The following is a 24,714-nucleotide window of genomic DNA, read 5'->3' as shown; positions in this document are numbered from 1 at the left end:
TCTCTGTCCTGCAAGCCAGGGCCATTGTCCTTCTGCCTCCACTGCTGTGGCTTCTGCTGTGGGGCTCCTGGGCCTCATCTTGTTGCCAGCCCCCTGGGGAGGGAGAGGGGCACAGGCTCCAGGGAGGGAGGGCTTAAGAGGCTCTGGGTCCAGGACCTGGGAAAACTGCAGCAGAGCCAGGCGGGTGCTGTTGGGTGAAGGAAGCAGCCCACCTGAGCCCCCCAAGGCTTGGAGAAGCCATCTGTCCACAGAGTCTGGTCCTTCACTTGTCAGTGACCACACACATTTGTATCTTGGCCTTAGAAATTCTCTGAGTCAGAAAGTCCTAGATGCAGAGAAACTCGGTCTTTTCCTTCATGGGATCATGGTTCTAATATCTTGAGGGTTCTTTCTTTCTAAAAGTGAAACCTGGGTGTCCTCACTTACTCCTTTGGGTGACTGGGGCCTCCAGCTTGCTCTGAGGACCAAGCCTTATGCTTTGTTCAGGTATTTCAGGAACTGTAGTGAAATTCAGAAAATAAAATTAATTTTGCTTCAGTTTAATTTTAAAATGTCTCCCTAATAGCACCGCTGGGCTTAGTAGGGAGTGGTGACACAGAATCTAGCCCTGAATGGACCCTCGCAGGGTAGAAAAGCTTGGAAAAGACCCTGATTCTGGAAAAGATTGAAGGCAGGAGAAGAAAGGGATGACAGAGGATGAGAGGGCTGGATGGCATCACAGCCTCGATGGACATGAGTTTGAGCAAGCTCCAGGAGATGGTGAAGGACAGGGAAGCCGGGCGTGCTGCAGTCCACGGGGTCACAAAGAGTCAGACACGACTGAGCGACTGAACTGAACTGAGGGTAGAAAGGAAGCAATTCTGCCAGGAGGGGAGGGCCAGGGCAGTGGTTCACCTAGTGCTTCTCCCCTCCTCCAAGGGTGGGCGTCCTACAGTCAGGTTTTGGAGGAAATAGTCCCTGAGGAAAGGATCTGGGTGTGTTAAGGACAGACAGAAGTACAGGGACAGGATGGAATTGGGAGGGTGGTGGGAGAGAGCTGTGAAGTGTTACTGTCGGGTTGGTGGGGAAGTGCCCAGCTCTGGAGGTTGAGCTGGGGTGGCATGCAGTGTGTGCCGTAGGCTGGTGATCCACCTGTGTTTCATGGCTTGGCCTTCTCTCTGTGGTCCCAGTAAAGCCTGTCGGTGTTTGACCCAGTCCCCAAATTGAGAAATGACCCACTGGGAGAGAAGAGAACAAGAACAAGCAGAGCCCCTTAAACACTGTTGCAGCCTTATAGCTCAGAAGTGCAGTCTGCCCCAAGCCTGCGAGTCTCGGGGTGAGAACACAGCACTCCTGATTGGGCTCGGTGTCTCAGGTCTAGCCTGGCACAGCTAGTTCCGTGGACTTGAACCACCTTCTTCTCTTCTCTGGACTTCAGTTTCCTTAAGTGGAGAGTGAGGGGTGATCAAGATGTCAGGGGAGGTTCCTTTCAGGCTTACTTCACACCTAAATTCTATTCGCTGCAGACTGGGCCCCTTTAAAACATGAGCGGAAAGCTCAAGTGTTCTTTCAGATGTAGTCCTACCTCTCTTTCTTAATCCTGTTTGGCCAAGTAGCAGGTGTGAGGTCTGAAGGCGTGGCCCATCTTGCTTTGTCTGAAACCTCCTGGGTGCACACCTCTGGGGAGGAATAGCTTTGAGGAGCTCTGCATGGAGACCATGTGGAGTCTGTTTGGCCAGAAACACTGCCACATCCTACATACAGACCTGGGTTCAAAGAAGGCTCCCCTGGGGAAACTGCTGCTGGTGTCAGGGAGAGAAGTCCTCAGTGTGCTAAGAAGAAAGGAATTGGAACTGTCTTCTTACTCAGTGTCTAACAAGGGCTGCGTATCTGCTATGTGCTGGGAACTCTGCTCAGATAAGGGCTTCCTAGACCTTTTGACTTCACAAAGCAGAAACATGAAAACTTTTTAAAGAATGAACTCAGCTAACTCCAGGAATCCCTATCACCTCTTTATACCTTTGTACCTTCTTCTTTATAAAGAAGAATAAAAGCCAGAGTTGGAGGAAAAAGGGCAGTCCATCCCATGGAAGCCTGACACTGGCATGTTCTAGATTGCCCACGCAGGTGGGTTGTGTCTAAGGGCCAGTCAGACATAACTGTTAAATCACTGGAACATCCATCTATTGGGTTGGCCAAAAGGCTCATTTGGGTTTCTCCATAACATCTTATGAAAAAAACCCAAGCAAAGTCTTTGGCCAATGTGGTAATCCACAGGGAACTGAAACCCACAGAAACGTGCGGTAGTGTGGCCTTGAATTTCCTGCCGAGATGGAGTCTGAGCCCTGTCAAGACATTAGGTCCCAGACCTAGTTTCAGAGTTGTATTCTGTGATGTCTGTCCTAATTTCATGGCTGGAAAGCTCTATTAGCTCCAAGATGGATAGGATGGGTGCTCGTCTCAGAAAGAGGCCCCTGGGCCCTCCGAGGTGGTGGCACGTCCCCCTACAGATAGGTTTCCATGGTTACATCCAGCAGTCCTCTATGTGGAGGTGACAGAAGAGCTTAAAGGGAAAGTGGGGTGAGGATTTCTTGATCTTGAAACTTTCTTGCCATCTCTTTAGTCTGCTCATGAAACCTGACACACCACTGCTATTTGGTGGACAACTTCATCCTAATGAAAGACAGTCTTGTTTCACTTCTAGTTGGGAAGAAGAAAACTCAAGAGAGTTTGCTCTTGGCTAGAGAGAAGAATGGAAGGTGGTGGGACTCAGGTCTTCCCCTGGCCAAAGGGTGCGTTTCCGCCTGACTCTGTGCAGGGTAGGAGTGGAGAAGCTGGTGCTGGCAAGATGCTGGGTTGGCCTGTAGGGAACCACCACTGTTTTCCCTTCAGCTGTAGGCGGTTTTAGAAAAGCACCTGAGTGATTGCTTGATGCTTCACCTGGAGACTGAGCCCTGTTTTCCCCCTTTACCAGTGTTCCAAGAGTGTCTTGAGTTCAAACTGAAACGCTTCTGAAGTTTTACTTGGAAAGGAAAGCTACCACTGTTAATTTTGTTAAAATACTTTAACCGTTGAGGGTCTGGATTGGGATAGAAACTGTATGTGTGTATTTTTTTAAGAGTTGGGAAGTCATCACTGTATTTACCTCAGGAAAGTTCTTTCCAGGGAATACCACTGGTACCAGTGAGCCCTTAATGGAATAGGAAGTGACTTAAAGAACCATGGTGGCTGGTCACCTAACCAGCTCTGAGGGAATTGGCAGATTGGCCCCACCACAGAGGTGACCAACATGACCACCTGGGTTTCGGGCCCTGCCTCTGGAGCATGGCCTGTTTTTCTGACCACACAGTTCTCCCTGCTGAGGCTGAGAGGTGTGTGTGCTCTTGGTGGCTTGTTGGCTGGTGGTGGGCAAGCTCTTAGCATAGACAGGTTGTAGGCAGCCTTCCCCACCATGACCTAACTGGACCCTGGAGGTTCTACATTTTCTCTTCATCCTCCACGATGTTTATTGTTGCTTTAAAATCCCATAGTTGCTTTTTCCAGCTGGGACCAAACTATTCACTTGCCGCACTGCCTGTCTGCGCTGCTGCCTAAGCAATCTCCTATTCTGCCTTTGACTCGGGGGCCCTTCGTCAAGGGCCCCAGGAGCTCAGATCTGCTTCTTCCCTTCCAGCTGTGTGGTTGAGGGAAGTTCCTTATTCTCTGACCTTCAGCTTAGCATTGAGTAGAATGCAAGCAATAAAAGTCCTGATTTCAGAGTTGTCATGAGGACTAAGATGGTACATGTATCTCTGGCATGGACAGCTGCTCAGAACACAGCTGTCAGAGCTGTGGTTTGTGCCCTTGATCTCAGAACCCTACCAAGCACATCAAGAAGACTGTGCACTTCTCTCACACCGGGAGCTGGCATGTTGCCGCCTGTCACTCAAGTGCTCAGCAGGGCAGCTCTTGTGGTGGGATGGTCCCCTTTCTGGAGGAATGGTCAGTGTCCTGGAGTCTGGGCCCCCTGGGTCCCCAGTGTCCCGGGGGGTTGGTACATAGTAGGGTATTCAGATACTTGTCAAGTAAGTGAATGAGTCAGAGACCTTCTGTTATTGCTTTGGCACCACATAGGAATTTAGACAAGGAGACTTGAGTTTCTAGGACTCCTTACAAAAAAATCCCTGGAGAGACCAGACGGTTCTTTGGTTTCCACTTATAGTAGAATCCAGTCACAGTTTCAACTCTTTCCAGCATCCTTTCCAGCATCCAGTAGAAGCGTAATAGAGCCCTATGGGTTGTGTATAGGGGAGGGGGTTGAATCCCTGACTCACTTCCTGTCTCCCTCACAGAGTGGGCTTTGGGCCTGCCTGACCCTGATGGTCCCTTCTGCAAAGATACTGGAACACGAGGCAGGCACACCAGACCCTCACCTGAAATGGGAACCCGAAAATGCAATGTAAACTCAAATGCAGGATGTCCTGTTTATGTTTCACGTTTTCAGGGTCAGCAGAAATAGCCTGTGGCTCCAGGGAGGGTGGCTGCCAACTATCCCTACAAAGGGAGGAAGGGATTGAGGGCAGTGAGAACAGAAGCTGTCTCTGGGGATGTTGCTAAATAGGTGTAAGACTCCTGATGGCTTTTCTTGATGCTACGTCTTAGGTCAGCGGGAGTGAAAGCTTGCTTAAGCCATTCTATCATTTAAAGCTTGCTGTCTAAGTAAAAAACACAGAACTCTTCCCATTTATTTGCTTTTCTAGCCTTGCATTTAAAACCTGCTGGAAAACTTCCTCTCTAGTGAAGACCTGAGGTTTCTGTGGTTCTGCTGATGCCACACTTTGTGCATTCATTCCAGGGAAGTAGACTTGGGGACACCAGGAGATTTGAAATGAGGGAGGCCTGCCAGGCGATGCTCTAATTGGAGTGCTTCTAAAATATGCCCCACTCTGCCTCCTCTTCCTCCTCCGCTCACTGCTCTTTGGTTGTTACATATGCTGTTACTTTCACTTTTAGCATTTGGCTGTGAAGAAAGGGATTCTCTGCCTTGTTCTTGGGTGTTCCTCCTTTGGCAGTGTAGTTTAGGAATACGTCTAAAAGCAGAACTTCCCACTTGACCTTCTCGGGATGCAATATACCTACCTGGTATGGGTCTCTGGACCCTCGGATATCTGGGCCAATGGGACATCAGGTGGTCTTAAATCCTAGTCATCAGTGGGTATCCACTGAGCACTCCGCTGTGTGCTTGGCCATGGTCTAGGGCCTATTGGATGAGGAGAAATGGACTGATTGTATTCTTGGGGCTTGAGGACCAGTAGGGTGGAGAATTGGGAAGGTGATGGAGCCCTTGGCTATTAGAATCTGAGTTAGTAGAGGAATTTAACCCTATGTTGACTTTAGCCTAAAGGAAATGAGGTCTCTTTCTCAAATAACAAAGCAGGAAGCGGAGCCCCCTGCCCTTCCCTGGTTTTGTTGGCCCACTCCTGGTCCCATAGTAGGATGCTTGTTCTCACGGTCCAGACTTTCTCCTCTGCAGAAGGGCTGTGGCTAATAGCAAACCTAGTGTCCCAGGTTCATCCAAGGCCCGTGATTCAGCTGCCCTGGAACCTTCAAGAGGGTTGGTTGGGGGCTGGAAGAAGCTGGCATCTCAGGGTGTCACCCCCACAAGCCAGACACCGTGGTTACTGCAGCAGCTAGAGCTGTCCACCAGAACTTGTCCACCAGAGCAGGTGTGCATCCCTCTGGGCCCTCTGCTAAGGTGGTTCTGTCCAATATGGCCCTGGCCTTCTTGTTGACCCAGAGGACTTTATCTGGCGACAAGGAGGGAACAGCTGCCCATTGCTGCTCTGTCTCGTCTCACCGAGGATGCTGTCACGTGTGATGGTGCCACCCCACTGCCCAGACTGTCATACCCGGGAGTCTTAGCTCTTCCTTTCGAGTCCCATCTTGAGCTAGGTTTCTGTCCATGTCCAACGGGTTGTACCAGTTGGTTCAGTAATTCACAGGAAGAAAACACTTCTGTGACCATGCTGACTAGGACAAAATTATCTGTGATTCATTATACATTCTAGATGAAAATGTAAAATAGACTTGAAGCCTTACCTCATTGAAAATGACTGTTCTTGCACTACAAGAAAGGCGGGTCCTGAGCTGCATTCTGTAGGAAAGCCCTGTAGGCGGTGGACTGATGTCTCACCTCAGGGTTATGAGAAGAGAAAGGGAATCATCACAAATGGCTCTAAGAAATCACCTATGACATGCATGTGGTGAGCAGTTAATGCAGTGTGGAATGTGTTCAGTTAGCAGTGTGGGCCTAACTGGGTGACGGGAGAGTTAAGAGCAGAGAGGCACTGGGTGGGAGGCAGGCTGGGAAGGACCTCTTGGAGACAGAGGGACTTGGAGAGGCTGGCAGAGATGTGGGTGGGGAGAACACTTAAGTATTTGAGGAAGAGGGACTTTTCACATGTAGATGTGGGCTGGAGCAGGACCAGGGCTGTTGGGGAAGGAGAAGAGGGACTCTGGGCATGGTTATCCAGGCCTGCTGGCCAAGTGACTCATGAGGGACCCTTGGTGGCTATGAGCAGAATCACCTTCCAATGTGTTTGTGTACACAGATGTGTCATCTTGAGGCCCCAGAGACCTTCTGGAGCCCTGCAGGCTGCCTCGAGGGTACAAGGCTAGAGTCTTCAGGCAGCCTGTCCCTCTCCCCACCTCTGCCCAGCTCACCATCTCCAGCATGCACCTCTCTGCTGTCTCCCTGTTCTCTCTGGATATCCACTTCTCTGCAAACCTGCAGATCCTGTCTCATAGCCTTTATCTTATAGCTTTGCCCTGCCAGTACACCAAGCTCCGGCCTCAGGGCCCTGGGCTACCCAGTCTAGGTCCAGTCTCAGAACCTGGTTGGCTCAGCTTGGCCAGGCATTTGCGTTGGTCCCATCACGTGTGGCCAGGGGTTAGGTCCCCAGAGGAGCAATGCCATTCAGGGGCTCTGAACGGAGGCTGTGGGTACAGGCCTGGGGGGCTCAAGTGAAGGAGCGAGAGAGCAGGTCACCGTGGGTGGCCGGGGTTGATAAGGCTGAGGAGCCAGTCTCCAACCTTTCAGCACTTGGAGCAATGTGTGCTGAATTTTCAGAAGTGCTGGCAATTTATCAAGTTGTGCTTTTTCCTGTCTTCAGAGCTGGAACTGGGTTAGGGCACCTGCCTACATGGTCTTAAATATTTGCTCTTGGGCTTTGTAGGCCCAGCTTCCTCTACCTGTCTCTGTGGTACCCTCACCACATCAACCTGGACTGTCTGCGGCTAGGCAGCTCGGAAGCCCAGTTTACCCTCCCTGGCTCATCCCAGCTGACAGGCTGTAAAGGCCGCTTGATGGCCATGGGCTGGCTCAGCATTTCGCCAGTTGTCACCCTGACCCTCCCGGCCGCCTGTGACTGTGTTCACGCCCCCTCAGCAAACTGACTAAAGGGCAGCAGGCTTTGGGGCTTGGAGGTGGCCCTGCGACTCTGCACTCATGCATCTTGTAGGGCAGGGAGCTCTTTAGGACAGCTGCCTTGAGGTTTAGATGGACTTGTTCTTGGGAAGAAAGAAGGGGCTTTGTGGGAGGGGAGTCATGACTTTACCAGGTGTCTCTTCTTAGAGGGGCTGTCACTCTGTGGAATCCAGTAAGTAACAGCACAGCTGAGCTGCCATGAGATAATTAGGCCACGGAATCTAGACACAATGGATGTTCTCTCAGTTCTGGGGCTGAGCTTTGCTCCCAGCCAGGTGCAGAATCTTGTTGCATTCACAACTTGGGTTTTGCTGTCGTGTCTATTTCTGGGTAACTAAGAGTATGGAGTGTTAGGGAACCAGGGACACTGCCAGAGATGTCAGGCCAGGGGCTCTCTGGAGCTCAGAGCTGGGCATCTGAAGACACTCCTCATAAGAAATAAGTAGATTCCTGATAGAGACTCCTTTGAATTGCATAGCTATGAATGTTGATAACATTAATAAACAGCTCTCATTTTGTCAAAGCTTTAAGTACATCACTTCATTGACCTCTCAAAAAGATTCTATGAGGTACCATTACATTTCTTATTTTATTCATGTGGAAGCGGAGGCTTCAAGATGATAGATGAGTTGCCTGAGGTCTCCCATGTGTGAAGTGGTGGAGCTGGGCTTTGCACTGGCCTTCTGACCATCCCACATGCTCCTCTCAAGTTCCAGCTGCTTTCCCCACCCCCACCCCTACCTTACATATTTTTGAGGCTCAGGAAAGGATGTTTGGGAAATTCCTTGGTGGTCTGGTGGTTAAGACTCCACACTTCTAAAGCAAGGGGCATGGGCTCCATCCCTCATTGGCCAACTAAGATCTCACTTGCCTCATGGAGCAGCCAAAATTTAAAAGAACATTTGATGATGAACTTTGGAGGCCAGAGCAGACTCTATCACGTCAGATAAGACCCTATCACCTCCTAGTGGGCAGCACAGCTTGAGGGAGCCTCCTGCCCTACCCTGGGGGCAGTGGCAGAGCATGTCCTCCCATCCCTCTTCACCCTGGCTCCCCAACACACACCTCTTTCTCTTGTCTTCTCCCACTGTGGGAAAGGGCCTATGGGGCAGCCATGGAACCCACAAGAATTAATATCTCTTAGGATATTTTCTTCCCTTTTTCAAGGGGGGTCTAACAAGGACTTTGCAGCCACTGCCTTGTGGATCCCTGAGCATCTGCCCTCGTGTAGGGCAGAGCCTGGCCAGGCCCACTGCTGTGCATGTGTAATAGAAAGCTGGGTGTCTGGGCTCTGGATGGAGGCCTAAGCATGGCAGTGATGAGTGGTTTTCCCTGTTTCTGCTTCTAAGAATTGGCCTTGGCAGGTGCCTAAGGGTTGAGAACTGTCCAGGATTGAGAGTTAGGAAGCTAGACTCTGGGCCCTTGACTTTAGGGAAGAGGCAAGAGTCCCAGAATCGGTGACTAAGGCGATTACTGTCCGATACAGGCTTCTGGAGGGTCAGTAATCCCAGTGGGAAAATGTTGGTGTTTGCTGACTCTTCTACTAGCCCCTGGAAGAGAGCGAGGGGGTCAGTGCTGGGTTACAGCCAGAGTTCCTTATGTTCCTGCTGTTGGAGGGAGGCTGTTATGGAGGATGGTCCTCTCTTCCCCAGAGGTGGGAATGGTAGGGCAGCCCCAGGTACACAGGGCACTGAGCTTGGCTCAGCTGTGGGAGCTGGCGCTGGCTCCTATGGAAGTGTGCCTGCCTTCTCCAGGTGGGTGAGCACACCAGGAAGTCTTGGCTCCTGTCTCATGGATGAGGAGGAAAGGGCCGCTCTGGAGGTGGGGCAGGCCCCCACTATACAGTATACAGAGTGCCCACTGTAGAGCCCCGAGAGGAAGGAATCCTGGCATTTTAGTGTGCTGGAGCCAGTCAGCTCATGAGCAGCACCAGAGAGTCAGAGAAGGTCAGGGAAGATAGCCTGGGGTGGGTGCAAGAAGGGGAGTGAAGGGACAGCTCTGGCTGGTGTTGGTGGTTCACAACTGACACTGTATCAACTGATGGAGCCATCCTGCACCCTGTCTCTGCCCGTTATTGCCCACTGGGGCAACAAAACTGCTGGGCCCTCTCTGCGCCAGGGGCCCCAAGACACTGATGAGTACCTGTTTGGTTCTGGGCGCTGTGCTCAGGGTTGGGGTCAGGGCGATGCTGGACAGTCTCCCAGATGGTGTCTGTAGCGGGGAACTGGTAAGTTACAGCAGCCACCAAGCACCCTTCCTCTTTAAGGTCTCCTAGCAGTCTCACAGGCACTACCTTGAATCCCAGCTTACAGCTGTGGTCACTAAGGTGGACCTTAGCACCTTTGAGCTGGAGACCCAAGGTGCTGGGGCTCAGATGAGCACCTTTACAACCATTTAAAGCCAACTCATGTACTCCAGGCCGGTCATCCTATTCTCCCCATCCCTGGGGAGGCTCCCAGCTCTGGTGCTGAGCCTTCCCTTCCCACCTGCACCCAGTGGCTGCTGAGATCTGGATACTGGGGTCGCATGGCTCCCCAGGGAAAGAGAGCCCAGGCCTGCCCCGTTATCCGCCTGCCTTACTAAATCTCGCTGGGAAAGAGAACTTGGTGCTTCTGTGTACAGTGGCTATGCCTGGGAAAGCCTTCCTGGTACCTGCCGGAGCCGTGGTGGTCCGTCGGAGGCTGCCTGGCTCTGTGATGAGCAGCACTGATGAGCAGAGAGCCTGTTTTGGGGGAGATTGTATCCATACATTGGAACCAGCTTTATAAAAAACACTGATGTGTGTCTCCGGCCTAGAGGTTGTGATGTAATTGGGTTGGGGTGTGGTTGGAACTCTGGATTGCCTAAGACATCCCTGTTCGAGAACCACTGGGTTAGCTTATGGAGGAAGTGCAGATTGAATGCCCTCAGAGTTGTCCTTCTCAGCAAATTGCTCTTCAGGGAGAGAGATGGTTCCAGCTGTTGGAGACAAAGTCTCATGTGCTTCTGCCCCAAGTGCAAGGCCCTCTGGGAGGCGTGGGTGCCTAAGGCTGGCCTGGCTCCTGACCAGTAGGCGGAGGGCAGACGTCTGTCCAGCTGAGCAGTGATGCTCACAGTTCTTCGCACACATCTCGTTCTATTCTCACGACCACCTTCTAGGCACTGCTCTGAATGTCATCTCGTGGGTGAGCAGACTCAAGTTTCTGGAATGTCCTACTTAAGTGCAGCTGGGAAAGGACAGGAGAAAACTATCGGTTTTATCTAGCACTTTCAGAAGCGCTGGCTACTATGTGAATAGCAGTCCAGCTATGCTGACCATTGGGTGCCTTTCTTTCTGACTCTGTTATAAAAGAAAATTGAAAAGGAGCCTTATTGTGCCTTAAAGGCTTTTTAATTATATATAACTCATTTAATTTAAACTACTTTAGGTTCCATTTTTAATACAAGTTTATAGTGGTACAATGAAAGTGCTTTCTAATCAAAGGGTGTTAGTAGATTTATCTCCCTGTATAGAAGCGGATACCCATAGGAGCCCCGGCTAATTATTTATCCAGACAACAATCAAAAATTGCCAAGAGTTGAGTGGGAGGCATGGTGGTAGAGGCTCATGGGTGGCATTGGGGATTCATCTGCGGTGGAAGGGGGGCTGTGAAAATTGAGGAAGGTGGGTGGAGAGGGCTCAGCAAACAGAAGTGGCCCTCATCACACTCGCTGCTTTCTGGGGCCACGACTGCTTCCATTGCTAGTTCTTACTGCTGGTGTCACAGCTGTGGACAGGGAGACGAGAATGGAGATGGGGGCTTGCGTGGTGGCTTCAGTTCAGTTCAGTTGCTCAGTCATGTCTGACTCTTTGCAACCCCTTGAACTGCAGCACGCCAGGCTTCCCTGTCCATCACCAACTCCTAGAGCTTACTCAAACTCATGTCCATTGAGTCGGTGATGCCATCCAACCATCTCCTTCTCTGTCGTCCCCTTCTCCTCCCACCTTCAATCTTTCCCAGCATCAGGGTCTTTTCAAATGAGTCAGTTCCTGACATCAAGTGGCCAAAGTATTGGAGTTTCAGCTTCAACATCAGTCCTTCCAATGAACACCCAGGACTGATTTCCTTTAGGATGGACTGGTTGGATCTCCTTGCAGTCCAAGGGACTCTCAAGAGTCTTCTCCAACACCACAGTTCAAAAACATCAATTCTTCGGCGCTCAGCTTTCTTTATAGTCCAACTCTCACATCCATACATGACCACTGGAAAAACCATAGCCTTGACTAGACGGACCTTTGTTGGCGAAGTAATGTCTCTGCTTTTTAATATGCTATCTAGGTTGGTCATAACTTTTCTTCCAAGGAGGAAGTGTCTTTTAATTTCATGGCTGCAGTCTCCATCTGCAGTGATTTTGGAGCCCCCCAAATAAAGTCTGACACTGTTTCCACTGTTTCCCCATCTGTTTGCCATGACGTGATGGGACCGGATGCCATGATCTTCGTTTTCTGAATGTTGAGCTTTAAGCCAGCTTTTTCACTCTCCTCTTTCACTTTCATCAAGAGGCTCTTTTGTTCCTCTTCCCTTTCTGTGGTGGCTTGAAGGGATGACAAAATGGTTCTGAGCAGGGGAAGGTCGTGCTGTGCACAGCAGGGAGCAGGGGACAGGTCTGTAATCAATGCAGCCCCTGGAGGGGCCCTCCTTGTCACAAGTAGAAAACCTCTGTCCTGGTTTCCCTTCCCTGCTTTGTCTATGACCGTGGCACTTCTTACTGAGACATGTTCTGTACATTGTATTTGCTTGTTTGTTGTCTGTCTCTCTGTGTGAGATCATAAGCCTCATGGGGACAAGAGTTGTGACTGTCTTGGCATTGCTGTGTCCCCAGATCAGTCAGTATTTACTGAATGAACAGATACATGGACAGATGAAGGTAAGAATAAATGAACCGGGCAGGAGAATTACCAGGAGCTCTGCTGGGAGTGCTGGGTGAGGGGCTGTGTGTGTCAGGGAGAATCAAGGTGGTGGGAATGGCAAGATAAGGCCTGACAAAAATTGCAAGGATGAGCCTGCCGAAGCAGAAAGTGATAAATGAGGAGGTAGGGTTTATGCCCCAGGGGGGCAGAAAGGCCACTGGCCAGGCAGGAGGACTAGGGAGGAGGGGGTTGTTTCTGGGCAAGATGAGAGACTCTGGTTGTGGCCCTTGGACTGAGGGGTTTGCACTATTTCTTTTGGAGGAAGTGAGTGTGCCTGTCATTCATGTGCTCACCTTCTCACCCGTTACCTGCCTTTTTCTCTTTCCTACTTGTGCCCATAAAGCAGTTTGTCTGGGCTGCAGATTAGGCTCAAATGGGAGGGACAAGCAGCCAATTACCAGTCTCAGTGTGGTCTGCCAGGCAAATTGTAGCTACTCTCTAAAGTAAACTCTGAAACTCTTAAGACTGTGAGTGATGCAGGTAGTGATGGAAGAGCCTTTTAGAAAACAGGCAACAGACCACTTCCAGGCTACTCAGCTAATGTGACAGAAGTTGCCAAATGAAAAAATGAACGAGCGTAAAAAAAAATATAGCTGGATTGTGTGCTACACATTTATTATTCAATAAATACTGTGTGGTTTGTGGGTGGAAAAAAGAGCCCCACTGTGGCTCTGTAACTTTCTGCATCTTTAAGTCAGATAATCTCTATCTGTGACCCACCCCCACTCCATGTGTAAAAACAAGAATGAAAAATAGAGAACTCTACCAGAGGGCAGCCGTTTTCCTTCTTTTGTCTCTTAATTTTTCAGACACATTCAGACACGTTTCAAACCTCATTGTGGGCTTGTAGCTGGCAGAAGAAAAAAAGTAGCAGGTTTTAATATCATATGAAACAGGTTGATGTTAAATTACATTATCTATTGGGTGGTACCTGGACAGGATAATGAATAATTAAAACATAAACTACTGTCCCTTTCCCAGAGGCCACCTGTCCTCCCCGAACCCCTGAAACATGGTCCTGATCATCTTGTGGCTCACGGATGACTAGAGCACAGGATAGGGCAGCTGGTGGGTGTGAAACCTCCCAGAGTAAGGAAGGCATCCTTAGCTGTCCCTGATCCTGTGGAAACTTGGCTAAAAATGGAAAATATGGAAAGTCAGACTTCAGAGGCAGTCAGTGTGTTCTATGAGCCCAGAGGAGACCCTCACTAACCCCATACTCTCCTCAGGAGACCTTGAAAAAAACTGACTTCTTCCTCGCAATCCATCTGTTGAGGGTCTGTGACAGGCCAGACCCTGCGGTGGGATGAAAGAGGAATGAGATGCAGGCTGTGGGGAGATAGATGTTGTCCTAGTTCATGGCAGTCCTGTGTGGCCGTGGCACGTTGCAGTTCGTCAGTTCTGCGTGGTGGGCTGGGCTTTGTCGAGCCTGTCTGGTGTCCCTGGAGAGGATGACTGTTAGTTGTCCCTGGGGTGCTGAGTTAGAGCCCCATGCTGCTAACTCTTAGAAGAGACCTGCATGGGGATTGCTTGTCCTCAAGCAGAAATGATACTGTGCTATACTTTTCTAAATAAAAAACTTAATCAGTTTTTAATTTGTTGGGTTGTCAGAGAGATGAAGCTGGAAAGTGCTCTCTTTCCTCCTTAGTCTTTTCATCCGGCTGTGTGCAGGTGATGGTGTTTAACAAGTTGGACTGATCTATTTGTCATTGACATTTATTGCATCAAATGTAACTTAATGTTTACTTATACTGTCACTTTGGTAGATTCACTGCAGAAGACAATTTTAAATCCAGAGCCAACTTTTTTTTTTTTTTGATTGTAAATGAATAACCTTTAATATATAGCTTTAAGTAATCCTGAGAATTTAAAATCCCTAAATCCTCATATGATAAATCTATTCATTCTTTGCTTCTAGAAACAAGAAATTTAACATCCAAGTCACCTGAATTTCTGAAGGCCTGGCACATACTCTCATTCTTTCTTTTCTCTGTGGTGTCTCATAATCACCATTAATACTTTTCTTTTTAGAGCATCACAGCTTCCCTCCAATGCAGCCCCTCTATGTTCCCCATCAGAAAGCACTGAGCAGCACTGCCTGAGGGATTCTGCCTGTGTTTCTGAATTGTCACCTAAATCCGTCCTGTGTGGGCAGTCTGATCTGTCCATTCGGTGGGGATGCCACTCCAGATGGGGAAGCTGGAGTGGCAGGTGTCTGGGCAGCTCCCTCAGCGCTGCGGCTGCTGCTGCGCTTACTAATAACAGGCTGCTCGGACCCCCTGGCGGCTATGAGGGGCCTGTTTCCATCTCCTCCATAGACATAAGGAAATTGATGTTCCTCACAAGTGTTCCCCACAGGGAGGCTATTGGTGGGTTCATATCAATGACTTAAAAAAAAAAGATGCCTATAGCTTAATCATAAAGAGATTCCTGTGATATTTTTTCAAAATTATCCATGCATGGTCTCTCCCATTTGTTTTGATAAACCTCCAATAAACACTTGGGTCCTGTGTAAACACGTTTGCTCACACTGGTCCACTTATTGTTGGACAGGAAGTAGAGGGGACACAGAACTTGCTCACTGTATGGGGTCCACGTTTCAGCCCTGAAATGTGGAGAAGGTCTTTTCATTGCCTGTGTGGTCATACTCCCCACCCATTCCATGCCTGGTTTCCTGATAGAGGCCGGGGAGGCGTCACTGGATTGGGAAGCCTGTGGGCTGAGAAGGGGAACAACCATGCCTGTGCCCAGCTCCCTCTGCTCTCCCAGCATCCCGAGGTGTAGGATGATCAGCTGTGCCCTTCCCACCTCTAACGCAGTCTACCTCAGAGGACACACCACTCTATCAGAGGGCTCCTAGCACATGGCGCTGCTCTCAGGGAGGTAGGAGATGAGTTCTGACCCCTCGACAAGGTGGCATTCCTTAGGAGCAGGCACCTCCTAGGTGATAGTTTCCTCGAGCTCCTGCCGTGGGCTCCACATGACTGGAGGAGAAAGCTCACGTTCAGACATCCCCTCTACACCCTCCAGGAAATCCTGTTGTTAGCGGGATTATTCACCTTGGCTCTCAAGCTGGCTCTTGAGTTTAGGGTTAATCCCCTAATTCTGTCTTCATCCAGCTTCGAAGGCCCTGACGTGATGCTCTGGCAAATCTAACAACAAATCTAACAGAAGGTTTTCCTTCTGCCTTTACCTGAACAATAGAAGTGAGATAAAGCGTACCAGATGCTTGTTGTATGCTCAGTAAGCGGGAGGCAGTGATCGAATCTATGCTACATAAGGCATCCCTTTATTTCACTGTGTTCTACCTGTCCATGTGGCTTTAGTTGCAGAGTGGTGTCCTGCTAGCAAAAATCAAAGTTGTTAAGAGTCAAGGTTTTAAAATTCAAATGAATAAATGAAAGATTGTAAGAAAGGTTGTTAAAGAAGCATTAGTGTTAAAAGCATCTCAGACATGAAAACCTTAGAATTTAGATGTCAGTATTTCAGTAGTGATGAGTGCCGTTAGCAAAGCTTGCATCCCAACTGTACCGAGTGATTTATAAATTGAGCACAATTTATAGCTTTTCCAGGCAGTAGGAGCCTGAGGAACTCTGAAGCAGGGGGCTTCCTCAGCTCCCCTGATGCTGGACTGAGGTGCTGCCAGTCATGGGCTCACCACCAGGACACTGGCAGGGCTGAGAGCCTGCAGCTGCCCAGCCCTCAGATGCACTCAGCCCCGTCTGCACAAGACTCACCTCTGCTTTGTCTGCAAAACCCTGGCCACATCAAGCTTCATTCAGCTTCATGATTCCATGGCTTCCTCTTCTGAGCAGTGGATATTTTGATTCCCACTTGGCTAACTCACAGAGCCAACATTTTCCCAGAAGCCACTGAATCCCATAACATTTTGAGTGATAAATTGAGACTTATTCTCTAACCAAGGATGACTGGATTCATGGCCAAGGAGAGGTGCATTTGATTTGGGGCCAAGGTCCACCCTTCTTTTCCTGAGCCTCACATACAGCCTAAGATCGTGAGTACTGCCTAAGATGGATGTAAAGGATCCAGGCACAGAATCTGAGGATCTTCATTTGTCCTCTTTCAGCAGCTTGCAAACTATGTTTTTGGTAGCTGAGAATCTGTAATAGATTTTTGGATTATGAAAAATATTACTCAGCACTCACAGTATATTGATTCAAAAATAAAGATTATGCAGTTCAACTGCACAATAAAATACAGCTTTATGGGATGGTAATTTTTTACTTTAAGTTCCCCTACGTTATAGTGAAAGATAATGGATTCAGGAAGGGCACAATGAGGAATAAAGCTGTTGTATTGTATTGGTTAAATGACGTTTTAAATGATTTGGCTGTCAAATTCATGGAAAGGTTATGAACACTAAATGAAAAATCTAAAATTAATTCCCTACTTCAAGAAAGTGTGATTTATACCATAATAAAATTAGATTTTTAGTTAAAGAAATTCAGTCGTTAAATAATGCCCATGTGCTAACTCTCATTTATAACCATCTGGTTTGAAGCTTCTGCAGCAGATAATTTCTTCCTTAAGCAAAGCATTCGGGGTCTTGGTGTCACTTCTGTCAGTGAATTCTCTTCTGTTCAGTTCTGGTACAGGTTTTGGGGGAGTACTTTTTCAAGTACTGGAAAGACATTCTGATTGAGCCACAATAATTGACGGAGAAATTGCACTCATTGCCCTCCCCCAAGTGATCTTACTATTTCTCCACCTTTGTTGTCTTCATTAATGGCAATAAAGATGGTGATGGCCACCATTTCAGGACTACTGTATGCCAGCCACCATACTGTGTGTGCTACAGGCTTATATTTCACTTAATCCTCCTAACAACTCTATGAAGAAGGCACCATTCCTACCCTTATTTCACAGATGAACAAACTGAGGCTCAGAAAGGTGAGATAATTAATCAAAGGTGGCAGGGCCGTGGCCATCAGGAATAAGCCAGGATCCAGCCCAGATCCATCTGACTTCAGAGTTCCATCTTTTAGTTCCTGTCACTTGTTTCCAGAATATTCACTGAGTATTTACTTTGAGGCAGCAGAATACACTGGGCTCCCCAGGTGGCTCAGTGGTAAAGAATCCACTCACAGTGCAGGAGCTGTAGGAGCTGTGGGTTCGATCCCTGGGTTGGGAAGATCTGCTAAAGGAGGATGTGGCAACCTACTCCAATATTCTTGCCTGGAGAATCCCATGGGCAGAGGAGCCTGGTGGGCCACAGGCCACAGTGCATGGGGCTGCAAAGAGTCAGACATGACTGAAGTGACTTAGCACACACAGCAGAGCATGGTGGTAGGATTTCCAAGACTTGAGCCTGGCCACTTGCTGCCCTGTGACAATTGAGCATGCTGTAGCCTTTCCTCCTGTAGAACCACCCTCATCTGTAAGTTAGGGCATGTGATTTATTCCCCTTCTTCAACAAATCTGTGCTGTGTACTATGAGTACTTTGACCTAATATTTTTAAAATTTTTGATTGACATGTATCAAACATACTGGAAAGTGTATACATCTCAAATGTAGAATAGAACTCCATTAATTTTTACAAATTGAACACACCCAAGTGACTACCACCAAGATTGTAATTTAGAACATTCCCAGTACCCCCAGAAACCATCTTTTTTAAAAATTTATTTTTTAAATTGGAGTATAATCGCTTTACAATGTTGTTTTTGCTGTACAACGTGAATCAGCTATAAGTATACATATATCCCCTCCTTCTTGAACCTCTCTCACATCCCCTCCCCCACATCCCACCCCTCTAGACTATGTAGTTAGGTGTGTACAAGTTTAGAATTGCTATTAATTCCTATTAAATTGTTCTTTTATCATTATAAATCTAATGTATTCCTCTCTCTTTTTATTCCTCTTCCCCCTTTTCTCTTGTCTTTTTTTGGGGAGTTAGTCTTTTGTAATCCCACTCCTTTGACCTTATAGCATTGGTTTTACCATTTTTTAGCTATTAATAGGATTGTAATACTTAAATTCCATTTGACCTCCTGAATTTGTGATCATATCATCATTCATTTTAGTCCTGTAAATAGTATTAACTTAGAGAGCGTTATTGTTGTTGTGTTAAACAGACAGAACTAGATTTGTTCATTTTTTAACTCTTCCTGTTCTTTATTACTTCTTGGACAACTATGCATTCATCTGAAAACACTTTCCTTTTGTGCAGAGTGTTTCCCTGTATTGCTCTTAGTATTAATCTGCTGACAATGTATTCTCTCAGTTTTTGTCTGTCTAGATATATCTTTATTTTACCCTATGAATATCCTTTCAGTGGGTATAGAATTCAAAGTTTTCCAGAAATTTAAAGATGTTGTTTCATCTGTCACTTAAAGATGTCGATTCATCTGTCATTTAAAGATGTCACTGAATTTATGTATCCAATTCAAGCATAATAATGTAACTCAAGAGGAGGCTGTGCAGATTTTTTAGTTCATTTCTTTCTGATTCCCTTTTCTAGGATTGTAGCCCCTCTTCTGGTTCTGTTATTTTTTCCTGTAAAGTTGGCTATCCAGTCTTTGTAGGTGATGTGCCCTCCACCTCCACCACCCACTCTCTGGCTATTTTAAAGATTTTTCTTTTTGTCCTTGAATATTCAACTATATTTTCCTGAGGACCTAGTTATGGTGTTCATTGTATTTATCTTGATTAGAGTTTCTAGAGATTTCTAAATCTTTGGATTGATGTCTTTCATCAATTTTGGACATTTTTCAAGAATCTCTCTTCAGATATTGATTCTGCCTAATTTCCTCTATCTGATACTTCAATTACATACTTGTTAGAACTTCTCACCATTCTCCAAAATGTCTCTCATACTTTCCTGTGTTTTCTACTCTTTATTATTTCCTTTCAGAGCTTCAGTCTGGTTATTTTCTACTGACCTAGGCTCTGGCTTATTAATCCTCTGTTTAATTGTGTTTAGTCTTCTATTAGATTCTTGTTGAATCTGACAGTCATTGATTTTTTAGTTCTAGGATTTCCATTTGATTCTTATTTTAATTTCAATTTTATGGTGAAATTCAGCATCTTCTGTTTTCCTGAACATATTAGTCATACTTATTCTAGAGCTTGTGTCTGATAATTCTAAACTCTGGATAACCTGTGGATCAGTTTATGCTGTCTGTTTTATTGAATTTTAGTCATTCATGGGATGACTAAACATCAACAGTATCATGATGGGAAACATGATACTGTTTCCCATCATGCCTAGTAATTTTGGTTTGGATGCTGGACATTATGTATTGGTAAAAAAAATTAATAAACAAAAGCCTCAATTAAATAGAGCTGGGAGACAAGAAGGGGGAGTTCTCATATGCTGTGACAAGAGCAGAATTCAAAAGGGAAAAGAAAGGCTCCTTTCATTTCCTCGCAACAAGCTAGCCAATGAAAAGCCATTAACTCTATGTTTACTATTACCCTCTCAATTTATCAATACTTTTTACCTCTATAAAAGAATTTTCCTTCCTTTGCCGTGTGGGGACTTGCACATGGCTCATCATGGCTGTAGACCCTGAATTTCAACTCTGTTTTCATCTTGAATAATGCCCCCCCTTTTTTATTCTGGAGAGATAGCTAACAATTTATTAGTTTTAGGTCAAAACTATGAAAAATTATATGGTGTTTGGATTACTTTATTGCCTCTCAGAGAGGACTTACTTTTATTTGTTAGATACGGAACACTGGCAGATCATCTTGATCTACTCAGGAACAGAAGTTCTTTGAGAATATATGATTTTAACTGAAAGTCAGCTGCAATTACCAGGACCATTGTTCCTTTGAGAGCTTAATTTTTGTCTTCTGAGCACCATGATACTGTCAAAATCTGTTTTTAGTGTTTTAGTTTACTTTTTAGTTTGTTTGAGGCAAATTTTTTGCTTATTTCTCAACCTCATGTTCTTTATATATCCAATTCAAGCATAATAATATAACTCAAGAGGAGGCTGGGCAAATTATTGAGTTCATTTCTTTCTGATTCCATTTTCTAGGATTGCAGACCCTCAAGTTTTGGTTGCTTTTGTAGCCTCAACTCAGGTATCTCCCAACTCAGTGAGGCTACTTTAAGCCCCAAAACATTACTTTGGCCTGTCTGAAAACCCACAAATTCCCCAAAGGGAAAATCTGGCAGTAAATATGGGGCTCTCCACCAAAGCCTTTACTTCTCTCCAAATATTGGCTAAGTTCTGTCTGCCTTTGTTGCTCTCACATGCCTTCAAAAACTTTTGTTGTTGTTGTTATTTATCCAATTTTTGTAGTTGTTATTAGAAGGATTGGCCTAATACAAGCTACTCTTTCATGGTCCTAAGCAGAGGTCTATCTCGTCTAATTTTCACACTATTAATTGACTGGAGTTAGAATGTTTTGTGCATAAGCTTTGTAATTAGACTTTGGAATTTAAATCCCAGCTGTCCATTGACCAAAATGTGAGAACTTGGACAAATTTTAACCTCTATGACCCTCTACTTCCTCTACTTTTTAATAAATATCTGAGAAAGAAAGTTGCAGAAACCTTAAAGGTCAGATAACTCCACTTTTATTTAAACTATTCCAGTGCATAATAAAAGGGAAACTTCCAAATCCAGTATATGAAACTGATATAATTTTAATTCCTGAAACAGAAAAATGACACCTAAAATTATAGCTTAATCTCATTTATGAATACTAATGCAAAAATGTGTTTAAAATCATAGTGAACAATATCTAGCAGCATATTTTTTAAAAAACACATCATGATTAAGAAAAGCTTACTCCGTAAATATAGATATAATTGACTGCTATGAAATCTACTAGATAAGCCATCGAATTAATAGAGCTGAGGAGAAAAAATCATAGGATACCTCCATAAATGCAGAAAAAGTATTTGGTTAAAGTCAACACACATTTATTTTATTTTCATTCAACAAATATATATTGAGCATCTGCCCTATTATAAATAACACTGAAAATGCAAGAGTGAGAAAGATGTTGGCACCATCCCAACTCACATTCCAGTGGAGGGAAAGAGCCAATAAATAAGCAAGTAAGGGGACAAGCTAGAACATAAATTTATTTTAAAAAGTCTATAAAATATGCATAGATTTCACTAATATGATAAACATATCTGGGCCAAAAGCCAGCATTTTACTTGATTGGGAAACACTTCAGGTTTTCTTCTTAAAATCAGAAAGAAGACCAGGATGTTCACTATGTTCAAAATTCTTAACATTAGAGAAAGAATTAGCTGTAAGAATAAGACTAGAGTAAGCAACAATAGAAACTGGAAGAAAGAAAGAAAATCATTGCTATTTGCATATTGTATAAATCAACAAATCGAGATGCCAAAAGAATCATTTGAAACCTATTACAAACAATAAGAAATTCAGTCAAGTGGTTGGTTATATCAATATGTAAACCTCAATTGCTGTCAAATATACAAATAAGAAACAGTTATAAGATATAATGAAAGACAAATTCCATTTATGATAACGAAAGGTATGTAATAAAGACATTTTCAGAATATATACAGGAAAATTATACTCTCAAAAGAAATAAAAATAGACTTGAACAAATTATTAAAAATACCATGTTAAATAAGGAGATATGTTATACAGAGATCAACGTACCCTAAGGTAATTTATACATTTTATGCAATTACAGTAAAATTCCCATAAGGTTTTTTTCTCGAGCTATAACGGTTGAGTTCCTGTTCCACAAATACTAGTTCCTTCCAGGAGGGAGGTGCCAGCCCCTAGAGCAGAGTCTGAGCAGCAGTGTAGAAGCTGGGTTTCCTTAGTGCATGATGTGCTTGCGGCAGCAGCTCTGTTCCAGTTACTGTTCTCCAGGCTCCCTCTTTTGGCCCTTGAGCTTATGAAGAGCCAGCATTTGGGAAGCCTGTTTGGGTAATTGTGCCTGCTGGTACGCTGCTGGCCTGTGACATGGTCTTCCATTGGTCTCCACTTGGCCTTTTGACTCATTACAGAGATGGCAGTCAGAGAGTGTAATTTAGGCAAGACAGGACAATCTTTTCAGTGCCTCGTCAAGTTTCCTTCCTAATATTGGCTCCCCCTTCCTCGCCCCGTAAGAATGCTAAACGAGAATGCTAAGGTATGAAAGACATGCTAATGCTAAGCATGGATTTTCACCTTAATCTCAATATTAGGCTCTTTATCGTAACTGGGTCATTTATAACAGATTGTAGATGCTTTTTACTAGTCATGAAACCACAATAGATTTCAGCCTTTCCCTGCATTACGTCTCACTGGGCCTTTTCCTGCTGCCTGACCATGCCTTGTACTTTTTGGCCTTTTCTTAAGCTATTCTCTCTTCCTGGTACACCCTCCCTCCCATATTTCTATCTGAAAGCCTGCCCATTCTTCTGTGCTATTTGCAAAGGTTATTTAAAAAACCTTTTTTTTTTCCCTTACATTTTTCATTTGATTGTGAACATATTGGTATTCATCAAGGCAAAATCTCCTCTTTATTTCTCAGTAATTTGTGTTTGTCCTGTACCCTTCTGTTCAACTGTAAATACCTTCAATTCAAGGACTCTGTCTTTAACCTATGTAATTTCTGAAACACTTTGCTTATTGCTCTGCACATTGCAGGAAGATGAGATTGAATTAAGAAGAGCCAAGGCTTACTCTAGTCCAGTGGCATGGAGTGGCTATCCAAATTGTCCATAGTTTCCCACGCTTTGGAAACTCTTGAGGAGCATAGTCAATCAGCAGATCATGCCAGTGGCCTGCACAGGAACAATAATGGTCTTTCCCATGGCACCACAAATCACAGCCTGCTGTTGCTCACTTCATTCTGGCTCCTGTCTACTTATGTTTTCCCTACAAACACTTGCAGTCTAGGTCAAGGGTGGGAATTCAACTTAAAACAAGGTATTTCCTAACAATTGGAACCAGCCCAGTTTCCATATAAGGAAGACCATGAGAGTTGGGTCTGCTCATTAAAAACTGCATGATTAACAGTATGTTTGCTTAAGCCAGCAAAGCAGCAAGTGGTTTACATTTACAGATGTGTATGTATATGTTGAGAGTTTAGGAGCCCCAACACTGCTGAATGTCTTATATTTATGAGATTGTTTACCCTTCTGTGAATGAATGTCTAACAAGAGGTGAGGTATTTGCAAGTATTTCTACATATGAGTTATTCTTCCAAAACACCAAATCTTTCTTGTCTTGCAGGAATCCAGAAGCCTTGACGTCAGAAGAAGAGAAGGTAGGGAAGATGCACTCATACTCACTTCATTCTCATTGTGGGCATATGGATGTAGTTTGTTACAGTTAAGATTATCTTCAGACTGTGGGCAGCCTGTTCTTTGAAATTTCATGTGACCTGTTCTGGGTGCTGACTGCTTGGCACTTGCCTCAGGGACTGTAGGAGCGAAAGCCGAAGTTTGCTTGTGACAACTGTGTCCTCTACCTTTAGGTATTAGAGATGGGGTCTAGGGAACTGGCTCATTCATGATAATGTTTGCAGTCTCTCAAAAGAAGCCTCATTTCTGAGTGAAGTTTGAAATAATTATTTAACCTGGTGAAAACTACATCAACAATAAAAAATTGTTTATGGTTTGAGGTATTTCAATAACTGGGAAAAGGTGCCACTGTGAAAAATATCAGTTACTGAAGTGTGCCCCTAGACTTAAACTTTCCATACTGTCTATACTCATGGGTTCATAGAACCAATTGTTTGCTGCTGTCTGCGGTACTGGAGTCCTGGATACAAAGAATCTGGTTAATCTAGCTCTAGGATAAACTTTCTGGCTTTCACTCTCATTCGCCATTGTCTCTGGTTTTGGGCTCAGCGTCCTCTGAACTGCTGAACCACATCATTTGGACGTCAAAATCGAATGGTACTGGATGAAGGTGGGTGGGGCAGGGAAGGCCTGTTTCTGATTCAAAGTTGTGTTCACAATGTTATGACCATGTAACCTGGAGAAAAATAGCCTTTAGGAGACAAGTCGGCATGAACTTTGGTTTAGAATACTATTTATTCCACTACTCCTGAGTGCGTGTGACTGTTTGGTGCACAGCACTATTTGCATTATGGAATCACATATGAGCTTAACTGTTTTGGACTCTTACTGTTCTTGTGTTAGAAATGTCTTTAAATAGTAAGGCTAGGATATGAGAAAACCATGTGTATTTTTGCTCAGAGGCATAAAAGACCTTATTGTACCTGAGACTCCAAACTCCTAGAAGACTACATGTCTCAGGGTGAGCAAAGGCATGGTTAGGCTGTGCTCTATTTTCCCATAACTCTCTTCGTTCTTGAAGCAGCATCTTTCATAACTGGCTTACTGGGAACATATGCCTCGGGTTTGTACTGCTAATT

General features: G+C 45.5%; 1 protein-coding gene across 12 annotated transcripts in view; it reads left to right on the top strand.

Annotated features, from left to right (window-relative positions):
* Nucleotides 1–24,714, top strand: part of FSTL4 (follistatin like 4) — a 550,514-nt gene that overhangs the window by 129,046 nt on the left and 396,754 nt on the right. For 8 of the 12 annotated variants that reach the window (XM_086411561.1, XM_086411567.1, XM_086411559.1 and 5 more), the window contains one exon: nt 23,565–23,598. The exons of the other annotated variants lie outside the window; for them this stretch is intronic. In XM_086411561.1, the coding sequence (XP_086267687.1) occupies nt 23,565–23,598 (34 nt within the window). The remainder of the gene's footprint in view (nt 1–23,564; nt 23,599–24,714) is intronic. 12 annotated transcript variants of the gene reach the window in all.

The sequence above is a fragment of the Bos grunniens genome, chromosome 7 (genome assembly GCF_055505025.1).
Source record: "Bos grunniens cultivar Pamir isolate PY7600 chromosome 7, Bosgru_T2T1.0, whole genome shotgun sequence".
Lineage (NCBI taxonomy): Eukaryota > Metazoa > Chordata > Mammalia > Artiodactyla > Bovidae > Bos > Bos grunniens.
This window is presented reverse-complemented; position numbering and strand designations above follow the sequence as displayed.